The following is a 26,235-nucleotide window of genomic DNA, read 5'->3' on the forward strand; positions in this document are numbered from 1 at the left end:
AAGATAAAATACAAATTTAGTTCATATTTTTAATAATTTTTATATAATAAGGAATTATTCATATATTCAATATTAATTCTATATCACAAAAAAATATACATATGTACATTCACATATGTATACACATATATATATACACATATATATTCTAAGAGATTGAATTTTTTAAATCTTCAACCATTTAGTATCCCAGAAACATTAAGATTTAGGAGAATTTTCCAGTTTTTATCTCTGAACTGATAATAATTACATACATCTAATACCTGATATTCATCAAAAAAAGATAATTTGTATCTAAAATCATTGCATAATTCTGTACATTATTTTAAAAGTGTTTTGACTTTAAATCAGGTACTCGTAGATAATGCATAATCTTATCATCGTAGATCCAATAAACAAGATCTAATTTTGTGTATATAAAGTCGAAAAAAAAGTGCAGAGCATCAGTTTTCGGGATCATCAGTAGAAGTACAGCAGTAATATTCCGAAGGTAAGCGTCAACTGTCTGAGTAAGACATTTTAAGCATTAGTTATAGATGTACGAATAAATAAGTAGTATGAGTAATATTATAAATAATTTACTTTCTATTTTCGCCATATTATTTTTTTAAATAATTAAAAAAATTAAACAATATAATTAAAAAACAAAAATATTTTAAGTATTGTACAATATAATTTTGGAAATATTTTTCTACTAGAGAAAAAAATAATCCTTTACGTAAAAAATAACATTTAAAATTAATATTTTTTTCAAATAAAATAAATAAAAATAAATAAATAAAATTAATATTTCTTTCATTAATATTTATTATTTTATGATCACTAATTTTACTTTATTAATTATCATTGATTTCGTTAAATATTTCGAATTGGATTCATATTCTGCATAATAGAGAACATACATATTTTTAAATGGATAGATTTATTCATTAACAATTATATAATATCACCAAATAAATATAGATTTCTACTTTTATCAGTTCCACGCTTAATTAAACTAACTCATACTTCAAACAGATCAATATGTTACGATATATTTCAATTAGGAGTATATAATAGAAATGGGAATTATGTGAGCAATATTTGCAATTTCCATTTCCAATTTTTATTAATATTTAGCCGACATTTGTTGATGCACACAACAAAAATATTAAAAATTTATTTTTAATCTAATTGTTGCATAAATCCAGTTGGTAAAATCAATTTTATTTGTTATTTTCTAGTCAATCTATTAATTTATATATATATATATATATATATATATATATATATATATGCCCTATATATGTATACATATGTCATGATAATATACATAAATGCGCACATATTTAAATACATCAATAATTCCAGCGAAATTTATTTTTGTAGATGAAATTCGCATTAGCACTCTTGGCTCTCGTGGCTACGGTTTCTGCTGGGAAGATCGAGATCCCCAATTTCGGTAGAGGCCAGCTTCATAATGACATCCAAGATTTCTTAGACAAGATAGATACGGATGCAGTAATCGAAATCTTTCTTCAATATGTATCTGAAGATTCTGAGGTCCAGGAAGCGATTGCATTCTTTAAATCTGAAGAATTCAAAGAGTTGGTAGTGGACGTCGAGCATCTGCCTGAGATTAAAGTCTTGATGAATTACATCCATCATGCCGGCATTGACATTTACCAAATCGTGAACCAATTAAACGATTTTCTTAAACTCGCTCATCTGACTCCGCCCGACTTTACTCAACGTGTACGTAAACAAATCTCCGGTGGAATCCGTGGACTCGTTGATGACGTTCTGGCCGTTTTGCCCGTGGACGAGCTTAACGACTTATATGAGGAAAAGCTGAAGACCTCTCCAGAATTCGCCAAGTTTGTCGAACAATTGAAGTCCGATAATTTCCAAAAAATTGTCAATAAGGTTTACGTTCATCCCACATTCCAAAAGCTCGTGAAACGTGCCGATGCAGCTGGCATTGATCTTGAACTCATCAAAAATTTGCTGAAGGTTCTCTGGGGTATTGACGTTCCACCCCGCCCCTATTTTCATGTACGTAAACTCTAAACGCCAGTGCATTGTATAAAAAATAAGAATTTCTACATATTACTATATATATCGATAATAACTTTCAAAAAGATATTGTAATCTCGCAGGTATTCTAAATTCTTTGACTATGTAATTTTACGCGTACTTTACTTATATGAAATAAAAGCAGCTTTCTATATATTCTTACATTTTTTTCCTCCGATAAAAATATTCCCCTTCAAAACTTTTCTTAGTTTACTCTGTCGAAAATTGCTTCGGACATGATCCAAATTACTCGACCATTCATACCGCGCGATGCATTTCTTTTTGCATTGCTCCGGACCGTTCCCACCCGGTCAGGCCAGGTCGAGATAAGCGAGATTATGCTGGTACGACCGGCCGACCTGCCAAACTCGTTTTCGCGCGCTCACGACAGCTTAACTCCGTGAATGGAAGTGAGATTGGGACGAGTCTTCTCCCTTGCGTAATTATCCCGTCTTTTGCGTCTACCGAACATAACATCGGGAGAAGGGAGCAAGGGAGATATTTATTTTATTCTATTATAGAATAAAGACCACCTACGAATAATGATAGAATAGTGCTTAAAGAAATAAAAAATTGCCAAAAAGATTTTATATAAAACAGAGTAGCAGAATATACATGTAGAAAATTTTAAAAATATAATCACGCTATTAATTTTTATAATATAACAATAACTATATATATTAATAATAATTTATTAATAATAATTCATTAATAATAATTTTAGAATAATTTATTAATACTAATTCATATTAATAATTTTAGAAATAATTTTTAATAGTAGGAAAAATTCGGAAAAACAGACATTGATATTTATATAAGAAAAAATTACACGAGGATGATCTTTGTGAAAAAATATTCTCATTATTCAGCTTTTCTCTCCTGGAATATTTTACATGATCGATCACGAGAAGTGACAGCTTGTATCGCAGGCGCGCGCTCGTATAGACGACAAATCCAAGTTTAGAGTGTCTCGTAAAGATACCACGGAATTGCATATTTTCAAGAAAGGAAAGAAGGGGGTGCTCTACCAACGAGCGTGGCTTTTAATTAATGGCGCTTTAGAGTATACGTGTCGCGGGACCGATTTACGAGCCGGCATGCGCTGGCATGTCGTGTGACTAGGATTTATGGTACCGCACCGGTGTTTCCCGCTAATATTTAACCGTGTTGAAAGAGGTTAGCGAGATGCCGCGGGAGGTACATACTCTACGCGGATCGTGCGTGTTCTCAAACGGCAACGACGACGATCGACTTTCTCGCGCGACCCATCGGGCGTGCGCTCCTCGCGATGCTCGTCGAAGGCGGCGGCTGCAAAGGATATATCCGCTGATCGGATATTCCCTAGATTATTTAAATAATATATTATATAAAATCATATCAAATATGATTTCGCTTCATTAAATTTTCTTTCATACATACTATATAGGTGACATAATTCCTACTTGTTGGAACAGATTTAACCCAGTTTATTAATAAATTTTGGAGTTCTAACAATTCAGCGTTAATATTAACATCTATTTCTTTTCTAATCTGATCATTCTTTTTAGTCAATACTCATTAGGTAAGAATGGTAGTGAATGAAAAGAATGAAATATTTTCCGTATAAGCCAAAAAATGGCATATAATAATAATAATAGTGTATACAGAAATTCGATAAATTAACAGAATTATTTCAGATTGACGCAGACACTCCATCAATGCCATTTAAATGATTTCGCTTAATTAAGTTTTTTTCATATATAATTAAGTAACATATAATTTCTAATCGTTAAATTATTAATCATCACATTATTAATATTAATAGACTCCAGTTAATCAACGGATAAGCCTTGCAATTCTAATAACTTGACATTAATATTGTCTGTTTCTTCCTAACAGCTCATCTAATCATTCTTTTTATAGACAATATTCAATGTAAGAATAATATTGAATGAAAGAATTAATTATTTTCCATGCATAAACAAAAAAATAATTAAAAGAAAATAATGTGCATATCTGTCTATGTATAAAAAATACTTTGTAAATAGCGTATACCTCACAGAATAATTCGATTTTTACAATAACCAAATGTAATAAATCTGTCTTTTCCAAGACATTTTGTTAATTACTATTTAAATTACGATATTTTATTTGAAATAATAATGAGGGGAATTGAAAAATTATGTACGTGCCATACTTTTCGAGCATATTTTTATTTTAACAAAAAAAAAACAATGTTTTAGGTAGATAAGAACATCATTAAACACTGTTACAATTATTATTGCATGCATGTTAGACATTAATTCTAGGACTTACCAGATATGATAAACACTTTATAACCCAATAATAGCTCCACGTATTCAATGTAGTGCTTATGAGTTGTGAAATTTATAAGCTTCGTATCTCGCTCTTATAGCACTTATAAGCTTCGAGAAAAACTCCATGCAAATCGAGTTCCATTCACGATGTACAATTGACACTTGTCACAATACTACCCACGAGGTTCAATCGCGTACAGTATGTATCACGAGTATAAATAATCTGGTCTCACCTGTCAGACGACTTACATAAACGAATAACAATATATCGCGAGGAGATTCCAGTGTTCACTTACAAAGTCGATTAGAAAATTCGATAAAGATGATAAAAAAACTGGACTCCAATGTGTCTCGTTATCGCGTACCCGATACAACTCTGACGCAATTAACATCTGACGTAAGATAGGTTTCTTTCATCAATCGAGGGATTAATCAGAGACAACACTCGATTACAGTGTACCGACCTACGACAAAACTGTTTCGCTTTCGCAAGGAGCGAATCACCCTTCATTCATTCTATCGCGCCACCGTAAATAAATTATGGAGCAAAGCGTGCTCCGAAAATTCCGGCGATTCTTTCTATATCCCCGATACGCATATCATATGATTCGAATTTCCCGTCCGACGTAACAAAGAAGGAAAAACTTGGAGAATGAGGAAAACGAAAGAATTGTTCAGTTTTTCCTCTCGTGCGCTGCATCAATCCCTCACGCACGATCGCGTGCCATCGCGCGACGCACCCTCTCGGGAACCTCCCCTCGCTTGTCAACGCATATTTGTCGTCATCGAGAGAGGAAGCATTTCCCTGAACAATCACACGCGCACCCTCGTGTGTCCATTATCGCACCCGTAGCACTGGAAGTCGATCACGATTCGTCCCGGGAGGATGTTCAGCGCGATCGAAGAACAGAGGAGGAGAAGAGAAGATGACAGTCTCTCGGCACGCCAAGACTAACCGACAACACGTGCGGCACGAAGAACAACGCGTAGACTGCGTACTGCGAGACAGCAGCCGGATCGTATCGTACCGCGGCTACGACGGCAATGCCCCCACGTCGGAGGCTTAAGCGCCGCCGACGCGGTCGGGAACCCCGACTGCGGCCTCCCCACCACGGGGACCCATCGGCCGACCGTTCCCCACCGCCGGTCTCTTTCGGTGACATACACAACACCGGTTTCCCCGGCCTGGTACGTCGACGTGCGCCCGACCGACGATGCGTCCGGGGTGCGCGAGCAGCTTTCCCTGCTTCGGGTAAATCGTGGCGACGATGATTTTTCGTCTCATGGGATCATTGGAGAAAACATCACGGACCAATTAAAATTTTACATCATTTTCTTTCTTTCTTAAGTTCACCAAATTCTCGAAAAAAAATTTGTAATAGATCCTAAGACTGCTTCGGGTAAATCGTGGCGACGATGATTTTTCGTCCCATGGGATCATTGGAGAAAGCATCACGGACCGATTAAAATTTTACATCATTTTCTTTCTTTCTTAAGTTCACCAAATTCTCGAAAAAAAATTTGTAATAGATCCTAAGACTGCTTCGGGTAAATCGTGGCGACGATGATTTTTCGTCCCATGGGATCATTGGAGAAAGCATCACGGACCGATTAAAATTTTACATCATTTTCTTTCTTTCTTAAGTTCACCAAATTCTCGAAAAAAAATTTGTAATAGATCCTAAGACTACTTCGGGTAAATCGTGGCGACGATGATTTTTCGTCCCATGGGATCATTGGAGAAAGCATCACGGACCGATTAAAATTTTACATCATTTTCTTTCTTTCTTAAGTCCGCCAAATTCTCGAAAAAAAATTGTAATAGATTCTAAGACTCGGATAGAATCAAATTCACGTAGCCTGCAAGTATACCTCGAAATGTCAAACACGATAAAAATTAATATATTGATCGAAATTGATTTTATATCAAGTATGTCAAGAAAATTATTTTGTTCTGCGCTTTTTGCCAAAATATTGAATATCGTACGATTTTCTTGTAGGAATATTTATTATATTGCACATCATTAACTACAAATTTAAGAGTAGAAGTGATTAGTTTTGTATCAATCATAAGTCCTAGTCTAAATGCAATTACTGAATCAAAATGAAGTATATCCTATGGCATTGATTATATAAACCTCTTTTATGAAGATGTAAGATCAGCGAATGTCATCATGTTACTATATTATTATGTTATTATACTATGTTTGAAATATATTTCATGGAAATACTCATGAGACATCATTATTTCACTCATGAAATTTATAAGACGATGAAAAATATACAAGAAATTGTTGAAGATTATTAACGAATTGATACATGCGAATAAAATATGTAACTCTCTATTAGTTAATTAAACATTGCTTCTATGAAATTTTTTGTTAGTTCTAGAATTCTGTATAAGTTTGTACAAAAAAAGTCTAAAATTTATGTGTATATGTTATTCCATTATTATAAAAAATCGTCGGAAAGAGAGATAACTTTATAAGAGAAATATGAAAATCAAACAAGAAAATTTTTTACAAAAGCATAGCCATTCTTACATTTATCAACAATTACCACTATTTATATTAGCATATATTATTAACACATTTGCATCATGACCGATGTTTTACGGAAATACGATTACAGAAATATACAAGTTGCTAGAAATCACTAACAAACTGACAAGCGAATGAAATATGTGCTATCTATCTAAAAGTTAAATAAAAAATTGTCATAAATAATTAATTATTTAATAATACTATTTCTTGTCTAACGAGAAAAAACAGAATGTTGGCAAGATGTAGTGGAAAAATATTAAAAAAGGAGAGGAAAGAAAAAGAATGAATGAAAGAGGTGTAAGAAGAAAAAAGAATGGGAGAAAAAAGATAAATTGTAAATTGAATAAAACTCTTGAAAGAGATCTTTTAATATGGATCTCATAACTATGAAAATTGTTACAAGTTCTTATTGCTTTTTATTATTAATATAACGAGATAATTTGTTTAGAATCGGTGCAAATAAAACAAGATTCAATATCTATTAAGTACATTATCGCACATTGCTTTTGCCAATATGAACTAGAGAAGTGGCTTTTCGATTTCTGTGAAAATACCGGCGAAATATCAAAGAGGAAGTAATATCCGACATCGGAATAATTATCGAACAGCAGCATGCCATATTTCTCTTTGGGGTTTGCTGATACCCTTTTCCATATTAACCAAAGAGATATCTGCCATGAATGAGGAAACTTGAAACTTTCTGCTTGAATAAAGATACCACATACATGCGTGCAGTATTAATTATTGAATAACAATCAGTATCAATATCGATCTAAAATCGTGAATGAATTTTTTTCATATGATATTAATACTCGTGTTTTCCAATGCTAAAGAGGAGATGGATTTTTGATTACATTATTTTTCTAATGCAGAAAAATAAAATAAGTATATAATTAATTTTTACCATAGCTTTAAAGATTTTTATTTTATTCTATAAACTTTCTCTCTTTTATTTTATTCTATAAACTTTCTCTCTAGGAAATAAAGAGGAGCTATTAAATTACACTCGTCATAATAAAAAATAGAGCTATTTAGAAAATAAATTATGATAAAAAAATGAATAAGATAAATATTTTAAATCATGTAACAAAGTTTAAAACAAGTTTAAATTGTAAAGAAGAAAAAAAAGATTTACATTTTAAATAAAATAATAAATATAATTTTCATCATTTTTTTGAAAGCGCGAGATATACATGCTGAATGATTTTATTACCAATTAATACACGTAAGATTCCATAAAAATTTCTGAGATTTATCGTGCAACACATTTTGGATGAGACAGATGTTCCATGGCATACGAGATTAATAATGTATCTTTCACGCTCCATCTTTAGAAGTGCATTTCCGACGACGAGTACCAGAAAGGGCGGTCGGTGCCGCATTATCGGTAATGGTGAAAGTGGCGAGGCGACCGTGAAAAATGACCTCAGAGTACGGCCGCGTCTGGAAGGGTAGTAACCTCCGTTCACCCCGTCGCCAGGACAGCAGACGGTCACCCAGCCTAACCTCGTTTTTCCGCTACATAACGGATGCCGGAGGCTTTAGGAATATCCCGAGAGCCGGCGGAGCCCGGGTAGCCGGAACAATTTTCCATTATTCCGGTCTAATGTAGATTACCTCCGCCTCCTTTCGTGATAGAGAGAAGAGAGAACAATGAAACGTGCATCCCGGCCTATCGTACACAAGCCTCAAATACTCCACGTATGAAGGGCTTCAGGATATCCGTGAAACAATAAATAAAATAAAATATAATCTTTTTTTAAATAAAAAAATAAGTGAAATAATTCTCTACGTAAAATTCAAGACGACAGGAATAGGACAAAAAGCTGTATAAAGTAGCTGTCATAAGATAAACGTGCCCCACATGCAGTATATAAGCCAAAATACTTTCGGTAAAATTTATTTTAGCCGAGAATACACATGAGATAACGCTAGGCGAAATTAGCGACTAGCTAATGTAAGTGAGTAAGAGGCTAAGAATAAAATTTTATTGCCGCTATAAATAATTCTTATTTCAGAGATTATATATTTCAGGTCCTAATTTTACATGCACGGCGACACGCTAAACTTTCCAACTTTTTACGAAACGATGTAAGTGGAATAAATGAATAGACAGAGGTAAGTTTGGTACAACTTTGTGTTAGGCTGTGCCTTGCATGACCTACTCGTCTTTACGACACGAACATCGAAAAATATAATACTTATATTAAAATATAGTTATTAATACTATAAATTATTAAAATATATTCATTATTATTAAATATATTATTGAAATATATTTATTATTAAAATATAGTTATTAATATTATAGAAAGCTTTATTATGCAGAAAGAAATCAAAAGAACCGCGTATAAATTTAGCAAAGTTTCGATAGATAGAATTTTTTTTAAAAATAACACGCGTACATTATTTTGAAAAATCGATAGAGAAAATTTTTTATAAAACTTCTGAGCAATATACTTATAATTTAATGACAGCTACGACATGTACTTTTTTTATTGAATTGCGTCACTAAAGTATAAAACGTAATCTTTGAAAAAGGGTGTAGGGGGGTGCCATTGAGGTAGTTTGATCAATTAGTCCTTGCACGCTCTCGATTCTTAATGATGCCAATATAACTACGCAGGTCACTACAGAACTAAAATTTGTATTTTTGCTCTTGAAAATTTATAATGAACCTGATCTGCTGCTAGTCATGTGTTCTCTATATTTATTGGAAATTCTATTTTGATTTTGTTTCTTCAAAAAATCGGTCTATAATAACCTATGTGAATGAACCTATTAATTATGAATATTATGATTTTAATATATAATTCTTTCTATATTTTGGCCGAAATATGAAAATTGTAAATTTGTAACTTGCTCACTGAGCGACAAAAGTCTCTCTTCTGTCTAAAATATTTTTTACGTTTTTTATAATATTCTATAGATATACAAAAATGATTATTATATTGATTCCTGATAAGAACAGTATGATAAATTATAATTTGTATCTTATGGAAAAAAGTTAACTCATCGAAATCATATCGGTTTATTATCGATTATAATATAAATGGCGAGCTAACAGTAATTTGCTGCCCACACAATATAACATTATTATATTTTTTACCATAACTAATCTACAACAGCCAATAGTCCGTCCTACGCACTTTCCTCAGCATCAATCCAAATATGCTGCACCTTTTTCCCGAATGTCATAAATCGAGATAAAATAGTGCGGCAATAAAATTGGCATCATCAGTGAAGTAATTAAATCGATATTGCGCGGTATCTTTTTACTAGAGCGCAATAAATTCTTCCTTCTAATGTTTCTCGAAGCCTCAGTCTAATTTATCGTCGATTATACCTCATCGTTTAACGCGAGCGTCGGTCAAAAAAAAAAAAAGGAGAAAAGCGGTCTTTGTCGGATCTAGATCTTTGTCAGATGTAGATGGAAAAATGGTGGGAAAATCAAATAATGGCGGTAATGGATCTGTTGATTTTTCGTATCGGGACGATCGACGAGGAAGAGCCCGTGAACGGCGAGAAACATACGTGATACGAACGCCGATGAAGAGAGGGGAACGAGCGGCGCTCACACAGTGAAAGCGTAGCAGTAGTTCCAGTTCTGATTGATTGTCAAGGAGATTGAGTATCTCGGATTTATCTCGCGTATGCGCCAACGACGCCGCGTAATGACGCGAGAGCGTATATCGCAGAAATTATCCGCGCTGTACACATGATTACGCCTTATCGTGCGAAAATCAGTTTATCGACGGGCTTATCGGATTTTCCATTAAAGCCGCCAAGACAGATATATGTAGTCGCTACCGCGACTTTGACGACGGCGTGCTCGATAGAAAGGCACGCAAATATTTTCCTCGCGTTATATATCTCTCACTGGCAAGCTCCATACTTCCTGTATATGGGAGTAATTCGCCCACGCCATGACGAGCAATCCTCTGTGCGTTGCCGGCTAATCGATCGAGAATTTATGCGACATCGCGGAATCGAGTTCTCATGAGCCGCGCCGCGCAACGAAAGTTGTAATTGGAGAAATAATGACGCGGTTGCGTGGGCGCGGGTGGAATCTATGGCTGTCATTGGAGAAAGTGTAACATACGCGTGGCCGACACCGAGCGATTCGATTGCCGGACGATTTTCATGCGCGCCAGAGATTTTCTACACCGGCGTCGGAGTCACGCTTTTCCCGGTGTGTTTCTTCTCGTCTCGCGACCGGGAGATAAATCGGTCGAAAAGTGAAACATGTGCCGCGCGCATTCGAATTTCATTCGTAGGCCGATTTGATTTATGAAAATTAGTATCGATTTTTTTCCTCCCCGCCGAACGAATCACGCTGCTCGCTGCACGCAACTCGAATCAATCTGTGTCCCGAACCTATTATTCAACGCCGCCGCAGTCGTTGGCGGCACAAGTGCGTTGCAACGTCGAGCGACTTCGATGCCGGTCGTGTTGCTTAATAAGGGACGAATTTTTGCTTCTTATCGGCTATTAGTGAAGTCGATTATTTGACGAAAGAATTAAAATCGAAACAAATTACTTTACATAACGGAAAGTTAGTAATCGATTTTTACCATAAATTTCTCATCCATTTTTTATGGAAAACCCTACTACTCAGCAAGATCGTATTAGCTATCCAAATCATACTAAAAAATTAAATGTACGATAATTTACACCGACATTTTAAGAGACATTAAGATCGCTGTAACAAATTCGAAAATTTTACAGAAAACTTGTAATGACTGATACTCAGGAATAATTTAACATATCTTTAGGAAGCTACCGAAGTAAAAAAAATTTTGACTTTAAGCCATGAAACTATGGTGTAAATATCGAGTCTCATCCCCGATAAAGGAAACGAGAGAGCAGGAAGAGAATTTTAAGATCGGAAAGTGCGACGACCCGAACATGCGCCGCAGTTGTTGTTTTACGCTGCGCGTATCGATTGCCAAGGAACCGTGAACTTTGAACAATTACTGAACGACTGCCACTTCTTTACGATGTGACTTTACGGGCGATACGTCCTCGTTAGAACACAAGCCAGCTCACGCCTATCCCGTCATAAGCAAAGGCAAACAACCGTAAAGTTATGTCTTCCTTTACGGTGGAAAATATTTTGATCATAAAGGGATCGCGGCAAGATTGATTTAATAAATTTTTGTTTAACAAAAATAATATGACAGATAATATGACAAATAATATGACAGGTCCTTATGAAAAATACTTGGATAAAAGTGTTATTGATTTTATAGCACTCTTTTGAATTCTGAAATATGTCACGATAAAAAAATTAAAAATAATTAATGCAGCAAATTTTTTGTCATAGTTTTATAAAATTAATGATCTTTATAAATTTTTAATATTCTTGGATTAAAAGATCGCGCTTATTAGTATAATTTTATTTATTATATAAAGCATCTTTTTTTAATCAACACTTGGAAATTTCGATAAGACTGTAAATAATCTTTTTAAATTAATTCACATTATAAAGTCATATTGTTACATTAACGTTTATATCTAAAGATAAGATTGCGATGAAAAAATTATTTGTTGACATTCGCAAAACGCAACAGATTTCATAATTTATTTAACTTGTCAATCGATATGAACGATCTATATCCGATATCTTATCACGCGTATCAAAACACGTGTCTTCGTTTATCGTGCCTTAATTCGAGAGCGAATCAATTTTTCGGTCGAGAGATCGAGAAAAATGTCGTCGATCGGTCCTTTTCGTAGCGCGGTAAAAACGAGAAGGGTGGGTCCGCCCACGCAGTTTCGACGACCGATCGTCATGGTACATATTGGCGAATTGAATTTATTATTCGTCCAACTGCCGGAATACCTCTGGAAGGCCGCGCGTTGAAGCACGGCCAGCACCGAGATATTATAATCGCCATGACGACGTGATACGCAATTAATCCATCGCGCGTCAGCGCTCGCGTTCACGGCGGCGCATACAATAATAACGCGTATCGACACGAGCGAAGTGGATGCGCGAATCGTGCCACGGCAATATGATTAATGATGCCGCCTATCAGTGCGTGAACGCGGCAAAACGAAGACAAATAGCCGTGCCGGGGCACTTTAAAAGCGCTCACCGCGGATCCGTTTCCGTCGAAAATGCGCGCACCGCGCAAGAAGACGTGAGATCGCTCGCCATCGCTACGCAAGTCCTTCTCGGCGAGTCAATTAAGTTGCGAATACAGATTACACACGATTGAGAGGAATTTCGAAACATAGATAATTTGAGGCAGTTATATTATCGATCATTTTATAGTAAAAATGTCGGAAGACATTATCAATTTTTTTCGCAATTTTCTGGTTCATCAAGTAAAATCAACCTAAAAAGAATTTTATCATTTATCTTAATTTTAATCAAGTCTCATTTAATATATTTTAATTCATATTTATAATTCATATATATAATTTCATTAATCAGTAAAGATCCCTTTTTTCTAGACTCATATAAAATTTTCTAGCTAGATCTTCGTCCAAGAATCAATATTACAAGAGAAATAGATTTATAAAAACAGTTGAAAAATTTATACACATGCGTGCAATTTTTCTTAAATCCGTATAATTTTTAGCAGTTCGTGTACGCAATGTCTTTCTTAACTATTGAAAAGTGTTTGTAGATCAGAAAGGAGCGAGAGTACCTTTCTCGTATGTAAAACTTAATTTTAGTGAAGATCGATTTATGGAGGGAAATATAATTTCGCTGATAGTGCACAACGTGAGAAAGAGAGAGTTGCGCTAATAGTGTATCGTCTACATCTGCTTTATCGTATTTTGCAATTGCCACACTAATAGACCGTATTATAATCACCGGGACGAACGCGTAATTTGAGATTGCGAGTTATCGTCAATCTTGTGAGGGATATTATTTATTATCGTACTTATCTCATGATTCTACGCCGATGCTACGTACATCCTCTACATGTTTTTACGTAGAGTTATGTAGTTACCTTCATGATTATATATGCCATTTCATTTTTCAGATTATTTATAAAAATTAAAAAAAGATTTGTTTACTTATACAAATTATCCAATAAAATAATGATTTTATGTAACTTTTCTAATATATTTGATATATTAAATTATATTAATATTATTTAATTTATTTCTAATTTTATAATACATGTAATATTTTCAAAAAGTTAATTTTATTTTGATCAAAATATTTTCGTATAATTTAAACATTTTTAACGATATTAAATTTAATCGAAAACAAAAAAATATATAAAAGATAAATAATAAATAGATTGAAATTAATCGCTCGTCATAGAATTTATTCTCGTTTCCGGAATTCTTCATTCGAAGCGTTATTTGAAAACAACGTCGTTTATTGGCGGACATTAACCTGACGAAAGAACGGTGCTCCCTGCGAAAAGCTCGTTCTATCGTTATAAACGGCACACGCCTCGTAAGCTCCGACCCATAAGGCTCGCTTCGAGGAAAGTGCTCGTTTGGGGAACTTTCGCGAGTGTATAAGCCCACAGAAACTTCGAACTTTCGCGGCGCGATGCGAGGCGAGGTGCGCCTTTCTATCTCTACCCTTAAGCGACAGAAGGGCGGGAGAAGGGCGGGGGCAGAAGAGGCTCTGATTGACGACGGCGGACTTTTAATTACTCCGCCGCAAGTTTTAGGGCACGTGGAAGCGAAAGATAAGCTATGAAACGAAATGAAACGGGCGAAAACGGCGCTCCGGCGCGTAAGTTATGCCGCAAATTATGCAATTAAAAGTCCCGCGGACAGATGTGGGTCCCGCTTTTCGCGCGCGCCTGTCTTCCGTACTAACGACTTCCGTTGCGTGGCTACGATCGTGGCGGATGCGTGTTGCCGACAGAAACTCTTTCGGACAAATTTGCAACAAACGTCAGAATAAGTTAGATGCATCAAAACAATAAAGTGCATTTGTAATAAAAAAAAAGTTAATTAAAAGAGATGTTAAAATTTGTCATTTTTTTCTCAAATATATCATCCTTTTAACTTTTAGATATAATTTCCTTCCTATTTCAATTCATTTATTTATTATTAATTATTTTATAATTGTCTCTTTTTTTATTGACGCGAATTTTCATCACAACATTTTGCTACAGATGTAAAACGAATATTTACCTAAATCAGTACGTGTACTTGCTAATTTAAACTAATCATGCAATCTCACGCATTCGATGCACCGCGCGTCTGATGTGAAAATTAATCTGTCGGAAACGGGGCAAGATTATTACATATTAGATGGAGGAGGGTGAAAGTCTCATGGAAAATCGCGTTTCGTGCAAAATGATTATAGAAGTGTTGAAACGGGGAGCTTAACGTTCAACCACTTCCGCATGCAACAGCATGTTATGGCAATTTCTCGAATCGACTGTAAAATATGAATCTCGATACGGTGTACGGCTCGCGCCATAATCTCGCATAATTTATACCAAGGCGCGACGTTACGCGAGAGAATTATGAGGAGTATACCGCGGCGAGAGAGCGGCGGGAATTAAATTGTATACCATTCGCATATGAGATTGCTGCGAACCACTATTGATTCGCGTAGCAATACCCGAGGAACAATGGCTTACGGTCCGCCACATCCGAGAGTAAAAGTTATTCCTTGTCTCTCTGGACGTTGTTTATCCGATTACGACATTGCTATACATCGGACGAGACAGCTACCGAAACTAATTATATCGGTAGCCTTGATATACTTATTGTTAGAGTCGGTCAAGCTAGTTAAATATACCATGAGAATTTAATTTATCATTTTAAAGGATATATATAAAGAGAGAGAGAGAGAGAGAGAGAGAGAGAAAATATATTAAAATATAAAAATAAAGAAAATATATTAAAATATAAAAATTATTTAAAATATATGTATTTAGAATAGAATATATGTATATTTATAATTCAATTATATAAATTAAATTCTAAATTAAATTATAAATTAAAATATTTATAATATTTAAATAAGATATATTTTGATTTAATGATTTTTAGTTTATTTTAACAAGCTTCTTTAAATAAAAATCTACCTACTCATTTGTTTTATTAACTATAGAAGAAAATTTGCAAATGTATTAGTAAAAACAATAATAGTGAATATGTGCCGTTGTAATTAAATCATTAATCATGTAACAGATGATGGAAGAGGAATAAAAATGACAATATTGCTACAATAATCGATGTTAAAAAGGAAACAATTGTTTATGAGCACTCAATATTTAAAATTGCATATGCATGTTGGATTGAAAATTTATTCGAAATCGAAATTTCTATCTACTACGGATGTAATTGAACGTCTTCCTCGGCGATTGCGGACGACGGCGAATAAAAGGTTCGGCGAAACGAGGCGAATAAAAGGTCTGGTCGATCGATACGTAAATAGGTTAATCATCGTCGCTATCATTCGTCCTCCGAGCATGCAGTCTCTAGCCGGCAGTTGCATGTTGACGATTGCACAAACGGCCTATTCAGGTTGTCGGTTCAACGGAAATCGCACGGTCGATAGACCCTAAACGTCGACCCCGACCCATTACGGAACGACAGTGGGACGAACACACATGCGTGTATATATTTTTCGCGCTCACGCGCCACGCGAGAGATTCGCTTGGCCTTTGTAAGAGCCGCAGCTAATGACACAGCTGGTATGCCATACGATTAAGATGGATGAGGATCTTCCCCGTAAAGAGAAATCAAGAGTCAATGAGACAGACTTAAATGCCCGATCGTCAAATGATAAAAGCATCCTCGCCCATTCGTTCCACGACAATGAACTATTCGACATTCGACATATGTTTGGGATAAATTTAGTGTATTGTAATAAAATCCATTAGCAATTAGTCATTGTCCATTGTTAACATTATTTTAGGCTGCTATCATGAAAAATATATAATATATAATAAAAAATATAAAATAAAAAACATAATAAATAATAAATAAATATATAACAGAAAAATATAATAATAAAAATATAAACAATATAAAATTTAGATTTTATTATATTTAAAATTAATTATATTTAAATTACTATTTTATTATATTATATTTAAATTCTTTCACATTTTGTTTTTTCAGATCTTACGATACGATTTTATTTTTTTAATTTGAGCAATAAATTAATTTGAAATAATTACAATTTAAGATTATATACATATATATAATATTAAATGCAATTATAAAGAATAATTAAAAATATTAAAATTTTAATCTATATAATATTTAATACTACGATTGATCAATCTTTTTCGTCACGTTATAAATAGTTTATAATTTCCCTGTGATAATTTATGTATGGATTAAACTTATAACCCCCGTAGGGGCCTTCAAAAATTGCCGTAGCCGATGGTATTTCACATCGTCATGGCGGGGTATTGGTAAAAGTTTTCAACTAGCAATAATCGCACCTCGGTAAAACCTCATTGGTTACGATATCGCCACTGCGCAAAGCTGATGAGAAGCCTTCAAGTCAGGCAAAATATAGTAACTCTGTCGGATTTCGATTACGAGAAATGTCTGCCTGCTCTTGCCATCTAACGAAGCACACTAGAAGCTTACTCGGAGTATATATACTCTACTCATTCTATTTTCATTATACGCGTTCGCCAGTTTTCTCATAATTATAATCAATAACTGAGTCGTTTCATTAAGCGATACAATCATTAATAACAGAATTGATTGTCTAGAATTAAAAATTTTTAATTTATTCGGTCAGTTATTAAATCGATCGAGGTACATTACAATATATTTCTAAAGTACAAAAGAATCAAATTTTATTGGAAAATTGGGTCTCATTTAGGATAATTGGATAGATGTCAAATTATATTTTTATTATTATTAACATTCGTGCTTTGTTCATAACTAATCAATTTTAATGAAAAATTTTAATTTTCCTTTCAACTGACACGTCTGGCTCTTATTAAAATCTCCGGGAGAAATTAAAATTTATATTATTTACAAATTACATATAATCTAAAAACCATCTATTAAAAAAAAAAGAAATTTTCTCTCTCTCTCTCTCTCTCTCTCTTTCGATTAAAAGGACTTAGAAGAAAGTAACTTACCGTTTCGGAGACGATACTCTTGACTTCCGCTAATAAAGCTGCAGCAGGTGATAGATAAGCCCGAACAAAGTTCTCCAAGTTACCATGATAAGCGCAAACCAGGATATCCCGTGCTTGTCTTATCAGTAGATCCATAACATTGTCGCCATAAATCGGTCCGAGCAAATTCCGGACCAGGGAAGCGAAGTCTCCACGATCCTATAAAATGACAGAAAGATAAAGTGCAATTAAAAAAAAATAATTTTTATCAATAATTAAATAATTTGCAATGATTAGAAAACTAAAATATTTATTAATTAAAAAATAATATGTGGAAACAATGTTTGGCAAAAATCACATAATAATAAACTTTGCTGGATAATGTATGAGAAAAAAAAAAAAACTCTTCGAAAAGTGTGATAAATTGGATCATGTAAAATATATCAAATATTTATGAAACTATTATATATTATTGCAAAATTCTAAATTTTTATAACAATTTAAGGAATATTAATTAAAATCCTCGAGAAAAAAACTTATTTCAGCCAAATAAGAAATAGAAGTATTAATTCATCGAAATTATTTTTTATTTTATTTAAAACACTTGTAATTGCAAACCAAAGAATCCCATTATTTGATATCGAGTCGCATCGCGAAAATATTACCCTATGCAGTAGCCGTACGATTTCAACACTTGTCCAAACACCGGAAGCAATAGAGACAAGGGATCAAACAGTTTCGCGAGTCCATTCATATCGTTACGCAATCACGGTCATCGCGTACAAAATCTGTTACTGGCAGTTATCTCCCTCGACGCCAGGATAAACAAGGGGAACGTGATTTGGATTCTGTGACAAAAGCTGGCAGAAATTCTGGCCGAGGGTGCTACAATACCCATGGGAGAGAAACATCAATATTCCTCCCAAACGTATCGTTTAAACTAAAGCCGGTTCTTCTTCAAGCGCATCTGTGCAAAATCGTATAAGCTATACATTGCATGAAAATATAATATATTTTAGCTTATCATCATCGAAGAAGAATCGCCCGAAGAATGGCAGTAATCTCATTGAACTTTACTTATTTAATACATAATGGATAGAAATGCACGCGTTCATATATTTAAAATTTCGACATATTTCTTTGATTATTCAAGTCTTTTCTTGATATACATAAAATTGATAAAATATCACAACTTGTACATTCATAAACAAGAATGTGCTTAAGTGCATTTTAGCAAAATTCCATTTTCAACAAGCGGTTCCCCGCATATTTCCAATAAAAGCGACGCAATCTTTTTTTGCGAAACATCGGTATTGCATTATTGGCACTGCCTTCCCCATTACTTTCCCACCAAGATTCAAATACCGAGGTGAACAAGTGTCGTCTTGCATTCGATGTGGGTGCATTATATCGAGCTGCATCACCGCATAAACATTGGGGTTTAGCGAGGACATACAAGAAAGTAGGAGAGGAGGGAGAGAGGAAAACGACGCGCCATGTAACCATTATATGTGCGCCCGATCGCCCACGTATTTCCGCCCTCATGGTGCGTGTGGACGAGCAACAATAACGCCAAGTGTTGAGAGCGTGCGAAACTTGTATTTTCGGAGGAGCACATACCACTGCCGAGGGTTTCACGTGGGATCTAGGTGATCGAGAGCGAAACCGGATGTGGCGAATACGTACGAGATGTGCAAAAAGTATTACTGTACTATTATACAGTGCCCCAAATAGTTCGTTTAAATTCAAGTGAAATTTGCAATATAATATTATTTCAAGGAGTTTATTTACCATGATAATTAATATTAAAAATTGAAAGATTGTCATACATTTTCTTTACACAAAAATGGAAATCCAGAGAAAATATTTATTTAAAAAAAATTAACATAAAACTGAATAATTTATAGAGAATAGATTTGCTTATGTGAATATTTTCTTGGATATTCTATAATATTAAACGATACAATAGTAGTAAAATTTTTATATATTACACAAAAAAATAATATAGAAAATATTAGTTTATTGAATATTATTTATTAAATATTAGTTTGCCACATATGTAATAAATATTAATTTATAAAATTTATTAATATTAATATCAAATAAACTTGATTGTAAATTTGGTTTTGATTTTACCTGACGAAACTTCAAATTAAAGATTAAGTATAAGAAGTAAATAATAATTTACCAGTGATATATAAATATACTTATAGTATTTTACATGTGCGAATTCTAGAAAATATTCTACCTACATTATATAAAAATTCATATATTTCATTCTCTCTGAGATGCCAATCTAATCGGTTGCGGAAAATTAATATTATTTTCTAAAAAATACATGAATGGAAAATACATAAATCATGTATCACATTACAATGCGTTAGTAAATACTGTCAATAATTTTTGTTCTATCACGTGTGTTATCCCACGGGATGTGTCGGTCATAACAACAGACCAACCCGTGTCGGTTCATCAGTACCAATATTTGGTCACCCGAAATTTATGGCAAAAGGGTAACTCAGTATTGCATAAAGAGCTCATTAGGGGAGACGTACGTCTCCCGCAGGGAATTCATCGGGATGGAAATACACACGCAGTCTGAGTCCACATATAAATTAACCGCGATTCACGTGCCGGCGGTTTTAATCGTCTCTACTTTATAGACACACGTTGTTTATTAATGTATTTACTCGCATAAGTGGGAGAAAACCCAGATTTAGTATCATTTATTCATGTACTCGGATGCAAATGCAAAATGCAAAAATCTACCGTAGGCAAAGAGGCTAGCATATCCTTTTTCCAAGGAGAAATATATAAAAAAGACTTTATGGTGAAAAGAATTTTATAAAATTTTATATTAACTATACGTATAAAATTTTTATTTAGAATAAGTTTAACGTAAAAGATAGATTAAGTCAATTATATACGAAGAAACGGATGTCCATTTAGGATTATTATCTCCTCTCCAAAAAGGGAGAGGAGATAATAAAGAGATCCCTATCTATTAACTATCTATAAAAATATCTTTTTATTTCAGAAATTGCTAATAATACAATTATATGTTGTGATAGCATATCCTGAAATGTTTGCTCGAGCAAAGAAAGCTGCAAATAATTCTGCAATAATTAAAATAATCAGGCGCATTCTTTCTAGTACGATTAGATATTTAGAATCCAATCTGTAAGTATGATTGCAGTAATTTATTCATTTCTTCTGCTCTTTAAAATATCACGATTTTATCAAGGGATAAAATTATATCGAAGATCCTGCTATCACTTTATTCGACATATTTTATAATGTTGAACTATTTTATTTGACATAATTTAATTAAGAAAAAAAAAAAAGAAAAATACATCATGAGAAATTTAATAATCTGTCACTGTTCTTAATTTTCTTAATTCTTATTTATGATTATCTTAATAAATTTTAAATTGTGCCAAAAAAATTTAGTTCGTTTTAAGGATTATCTCTTTGATTAATTGTATTATTTTCAAGGAATCTTGATAAACGTACTCTTTTCACGGATCGACGGAGATATATCGATGCCGGTTGCGTGCATTCGCGAATTCTGTATTGAGACATCCCGTACCCTCGCACATATGTTTCAATCGAGGACCGATTGCTTTCGTTTTCTCGAGAATAAAAGACTGGAATTGTCGGTCGCAAGGACAGATATTAACCGCAAGTTTATTTCTTGCTTATGTCGCTTGAAGAGCTGGTTTATCTCGCATCTGTGAAAACGTGCTGTATCATGGCATCGAATTGTTCACTGACGTCAATGCTTATCGTTTCTCGTTCCAATTGATTGTTGCGTGCGATTGCTGTAAGAAACTCATGTAATCCGTTCTTTTGTTTTTCTCATTTTTTGCACGTTCACGCCAAATTTTCCTATTGCAAGAAACGTTGCTTTCAATTTTATTTTCTAAATCTACTATAAAAAATGCCCTGCTGTCGTAAAAACATATATTAAAAATGTATACCTAAACATGATAAAAATATAGACTTTGAGAATATATTACATGATTGAATTAGATTATTTTTTAAATCTACGATAAAAAATGCCCTGCTGTCGTAAAAACATATATTAAAAATGTATACCTAAACATGATAAAAATATAGACTTTGAGAATATATTACATGATTGAATTAGATTTAATTCAAAAAGAGATAAAATCATTTTTACGTAGATAAAATTGTTTATATTACAATAAATCGTAAATCTTTCGAAATTGCACCGTCATAAATTTTAGAGAAACAATAAGAATTTTCGTTCCAGATCAATTTGATTATTATACTATATTGTTATGCAAATATAGCGTTATTTGATGTTACTTTATCACAGCAGTGCACGCATTAAGTGGCAACTCGGTATTAATAAAAAATTTAATTAAATCAAAATCATTGACGATTGAAATAATTGTCGTTTTCGCAAATGATATGCGAGACAAACGTGTCACCGAAGACTCTTACTTCGGGAGCACACCTGCAGCGCCGATTCGCCATCTTCGCCGCGGGATCCGACGCCCACGCAAATATTTATATCTCGTGTCACGCCCGTCCGTCTCCTCTTGCCGTCCTTTCGTCACGTTTTTTCTCACTCGTCCCTTGTATTTTATCGTCATTCCGCGACGAAAACGTGCCATGGCGCGAGATGTGCTCGCTTTTCGCTCTGAAATATCTCTTTACATACGAGAACGACTGGGCTTGTAAAATCTATTTGCTCGGGCCAAACATCCTCCGCGTGTTGGTCTACTTCATTCCCAATCTTCATGAATTCTACTTATCAATGTTCCCCACGGTTACGAGGGGGGCAATCTCTCGGCGAGCTATTTCACGACGTTTTGTATCACGCTTCTTCCTCGCTGTTGGCACACCTACGTTTATATATCTAGGAACAAACGTCGTCCAGTGTCGTAAAACAAGAGGAAGATATCCAGGTCTGAATTGGATATCTCTGGCAATGCTATATTTGAAATCGGTCTTTCGTACAATAGCATCTTTTTTTATGTCTATCCATTTGCACTGAAGATAATTCTTCTGATTTTAAGCTATTTTCTTTGTTTCTTTCGGAATTTAAGTTTTATATATTTTTAGTATTTTACATGTTTAATATATTTTTATAATGTATATTTATTTACATATTTTTATATATTCTGACCATTGTATTATAATATACAAAAAAATGTATAATAATATATTTCTATAATCATGAATTATTAATTTCTGATGGCTGTCCATTCGCATTGAAAACAATTCTTTTATTTTCTTTGACCTTTTCCTGAATTCATCACGCAAAAAAGGAATAAAATTTTTAAACTCTATAATTTTAATAGTCTAACACTACCGCATTATAATATAAATATAAAAAATATAATCATATTTTCATAATTATGAATTATTAATTTTCTGATGACTGTTTATTCGCATTGAAGGCAATTCTTCTCGTTTTAGAATATTTGTAATTATAATTATATTTCTATAATTATGAGTTATTAATTTATCATTATAACAATTCACTATTTTTGTATAATAAAGTAAAAATTTAACGAACTTTTTGAATCGAAAGCCGAACAGCGTGTGTTTTATATATGTCAGGCGTTATAAATATTATTCTCTAGACGAATACGTATAAAAATTTCTTACACAATTGCTAATATCTTCCCTCTTCATTTTTTACAAATCTCAACGGAGTATAACGCATGCAATACGTGACACTCATGATCTCTGTCAGATGCGCTCTCGCAAATATTCGCGAAGAACGGGACTGCGTGGTTAACGTAGGAATGTTGCCAAAGAATCGTGGTAGGTGGAACTTCCTATGGGACGAGACGATAGCACGAAGACATCATAACGGTGCTTCGTACGAACCGATTGACAATGATTGAAGGCTGCGGGCCTCGTTCCGGACCGGGGTCTCAACCTTCGTGTAAACCACCGATATATATCTCCGCCACGCTATCCGTTGATCTCCTTCTGCCTTAATCTCGCGGGCACTTGAACCCCGTCGCCGACAACAGAAACGGGAAACGCCGGCCCACGCGTTCGCTATCGCACGATTTCGCGATCGCTCCGAGTGCGATGATACTACCTCCCATGGTGCTTCCGTTTCTCCAATTTTTTCAAGTACGTATTTTCAAGCGATTCCATATCGACTTCGCCTTCGCCTCATTATGACGCTTTTAGCTTTTACCGAATTGAACATAGCAAACTTCTTATTCGGAGAAGTAGTTTATTTCGAAAGAGAATGATAGAAGAAGTAATGGCCGATCAATAATGTCACTTCCCTTTTCACTCAACTCTATCGAAACATGTATCATTCGTTCAGCTTGATGGTCCCGTTTAAGCATCGTGTAATTACTCTACAATTTACGTAATAATTACGAAAGTAATGGAATGCCTGCTTATTGGGGCACTCCTTCGCATAAACCAGGAAGGCGACGGATTACGTGATCGTTTGTTACCTCCGGCGTTGATCCGCGCAAAAAGTGAGACGAATTCCTAATGATACCCTCGGCCATCGTCGGATTGCCAAGCGGATCCGGCGAACGACGGTGCGGTTAGATTTCACGCATGCTATGCGTGCATACGCTCGGGGAACATAGCTATAAAATGCTTAACTACGAGTCGCCTCGATAGAAGATCGTGATAAGATAATCTCTGCCGATTGTCATTGCTTCTCGCGAAGGTAACGGCGAAAATAACGGCGAAGGTAGCGGTGACAACGTGGCGGTGGTAATTGCGGGAAACGGGAAATACACATATCGGTCGACAATTTATTTCCGTCAATTGCATCCTACATTTTATATTATTTTATTTTTTAATTTTATTATATTATTTTTTAATTTTATTATCTTATTTTATTATTATATTTTATTTCTTTTTAAAGAATTCATTGAATGGATCCCGAACGTTTCTTTTGGAAGTATCAGTTGCATTTTGTGCATCTCAAATATATCTCCGTAAATTCGAATTATATTTACGTATCATACTAGGAATTTTAACTTTAAATAAAGGAATTGTGTGAAATAAATTTGATTTTTAAAATATATATCGTATCACATTCGAAAATTATAATATGATAAAAAATAATTAAAATATTATATGCACAGAATAATGTTATTCCATTGTTAATTTTAAAGTATTTAATTTTTTTAAAGAGTTTGTTGCGCTAAAAAAGATGGCATTATACTTAAAAATATAAGTATTTCTCCGGAAATCTAAAAAAAATTAATAATTAATTTATAATTAAAATGAAATGATAATTTGACGTTTGTTGGTTTTAGCTTTAAGTTATCGACATCGCCGTAGTATTCGGCTTTCCTCAGTAAGAAAGCGACGCGGAGAAATCTCGGGGATCGAAGCACTTGTACTTTAGGAAGATTGGAACGAAGATTGAGCGGTTTCTTGCGCTTCCCGGGGCGCGCGCATAGAACCGCCCGAGGAACAGCTTCGTGATGTTCCATGTCTGTGCGGCTAATAAATTAGCTTTATAAAACTATGAGCGCCGCAAAAACCAAGCGGCTACTTCGTAAGTTCATATAGCCGCGTCGAGAAATCCGCCTCGGACAAGCCGCACGCGAGATATCCGGCGGTCCTACTGAAGGTACGATTTAATTGGTAGTTGGCCTCGTCGTGCCTTTCACCTCCAAGCGCATCCTTCAGCCGTGAATTGCGCTTCCTTAACGAGCGGAGGGGGAACGAGGGAAATTGTATCCATTCAGTTCGATACTGTTCTATTTATAATGAATCCATCTTCAATTCGTGCTAATAAAAATATTAATTGCATTATACTAATAACCTTGTTAATTAAAAGACGAATTAAAATTTAAATTGTATTACGGTTAGAGCAACAAAATTAGCAACAAAATATTTAATTAAAATTCTATTAAAGAATTAATTGAGATTGAAATGATTGAAAAAAAAAGAAATTAAATTTATTCACATATAACGCGAAATTCAACAATATCCTCATTGATAACTAGATCGAAAGTTAAAGTCTCAGATTGCTCGACTTCGATTATTTTCTATATAAGAGAGATCTATTTAAATTTTATTAAAAACTTTCCTGAGCTTCCAAATGTTTGTTCAAAATTCCAGAGAATTGAAAAAAAGTAAAATATATTAAAAATCTTTTATGCAACTTTCTAAATTAAATTTTTTTATTGTAGGCGTTTTCTAATGTTTTTCACTCGAAGAAAAAATAGTCTTTTAAATTTCAAGCTAAATTTGTAATGTATTGAAAAAATGAGTGACTTTCATAAAATAAACATTTCTCACTTGCATAACATTTTCATTTTTTATCACTAA

The 26,235-nt window shown here is 34.0% G+C and overlaps 2 protein-coding genes and 1 non-coding gene across 8 annotated transcripts in view; 1 reads left to right on the forward strand and 2 right to left on the reverse strand.

Annotated features, from left to right (window-relative positions):
• LOC145966959 (puratrophin-1) overlaps positions 1–26,235 on the reverse strand; it is a 285,937-nt gene that overhangs the window by 212,340 nt on the left and 47,362 nt on the right. For 5 of the 6 annotated variants that reach the window (XM_083091423.1, XM_083091421.1, XM_083091422.1 and 2 more), the window contains one exon: positions 17,950–18,147. In XM_083091423.1, coding sequence (XP_082947549.1) covers positions 17,950–18,147 — 198 coding nt within the window. Of the gene's footprint in view, positions 1–4,350; positions 5,398–17,949; positions 18,148–26,235 lie in introns of those variants that run through there. The other variant, XM_083091425.1, reaches the window with a different exon arrangement.
• LOC145966966 (protein G12-like) lies at positions 373–2,211 on the forward strand. Its single transcript, XM_083091431.1, has 2 exons — positions 373–490; positions 1,369–2,211. The coding sequence occupies exon 2, from the start codon at positions 1,369–1,371 to the stop codon at positions 2,047–2,049; it is 681 nt and encodes a 226-aa protein (XP_082947557.1). The 5' UTR covers positions 373–490; the 3' UTR covers positions 2,050–2,211.
• On the reverse strand, positions 17,197–17,337 carry LOC145967622 (U4 spliceosomal RNA). The gene has a single exon (XR_014437469.1). It is a non-coding gene; the product is annotated as a U4 spliceosomal RNA (small nuclear RNA).

Source organism: Camponotus vicinus, unplaced genomic scaffold (genome assembly GCF_025532165.1).
Source record: "Camponotus vicinus isolate PSW18456_S1 unplaced genomic scaffold, iyCamVici1.0 SCAF_2, whole genome shotgun sequence".
Lineage (NCBI taxonomy): Eukaryota > Metazoa > Arthropoda > Insecta > Hymenoptera > Formicidae > Camponotus > Camponotus vicinus.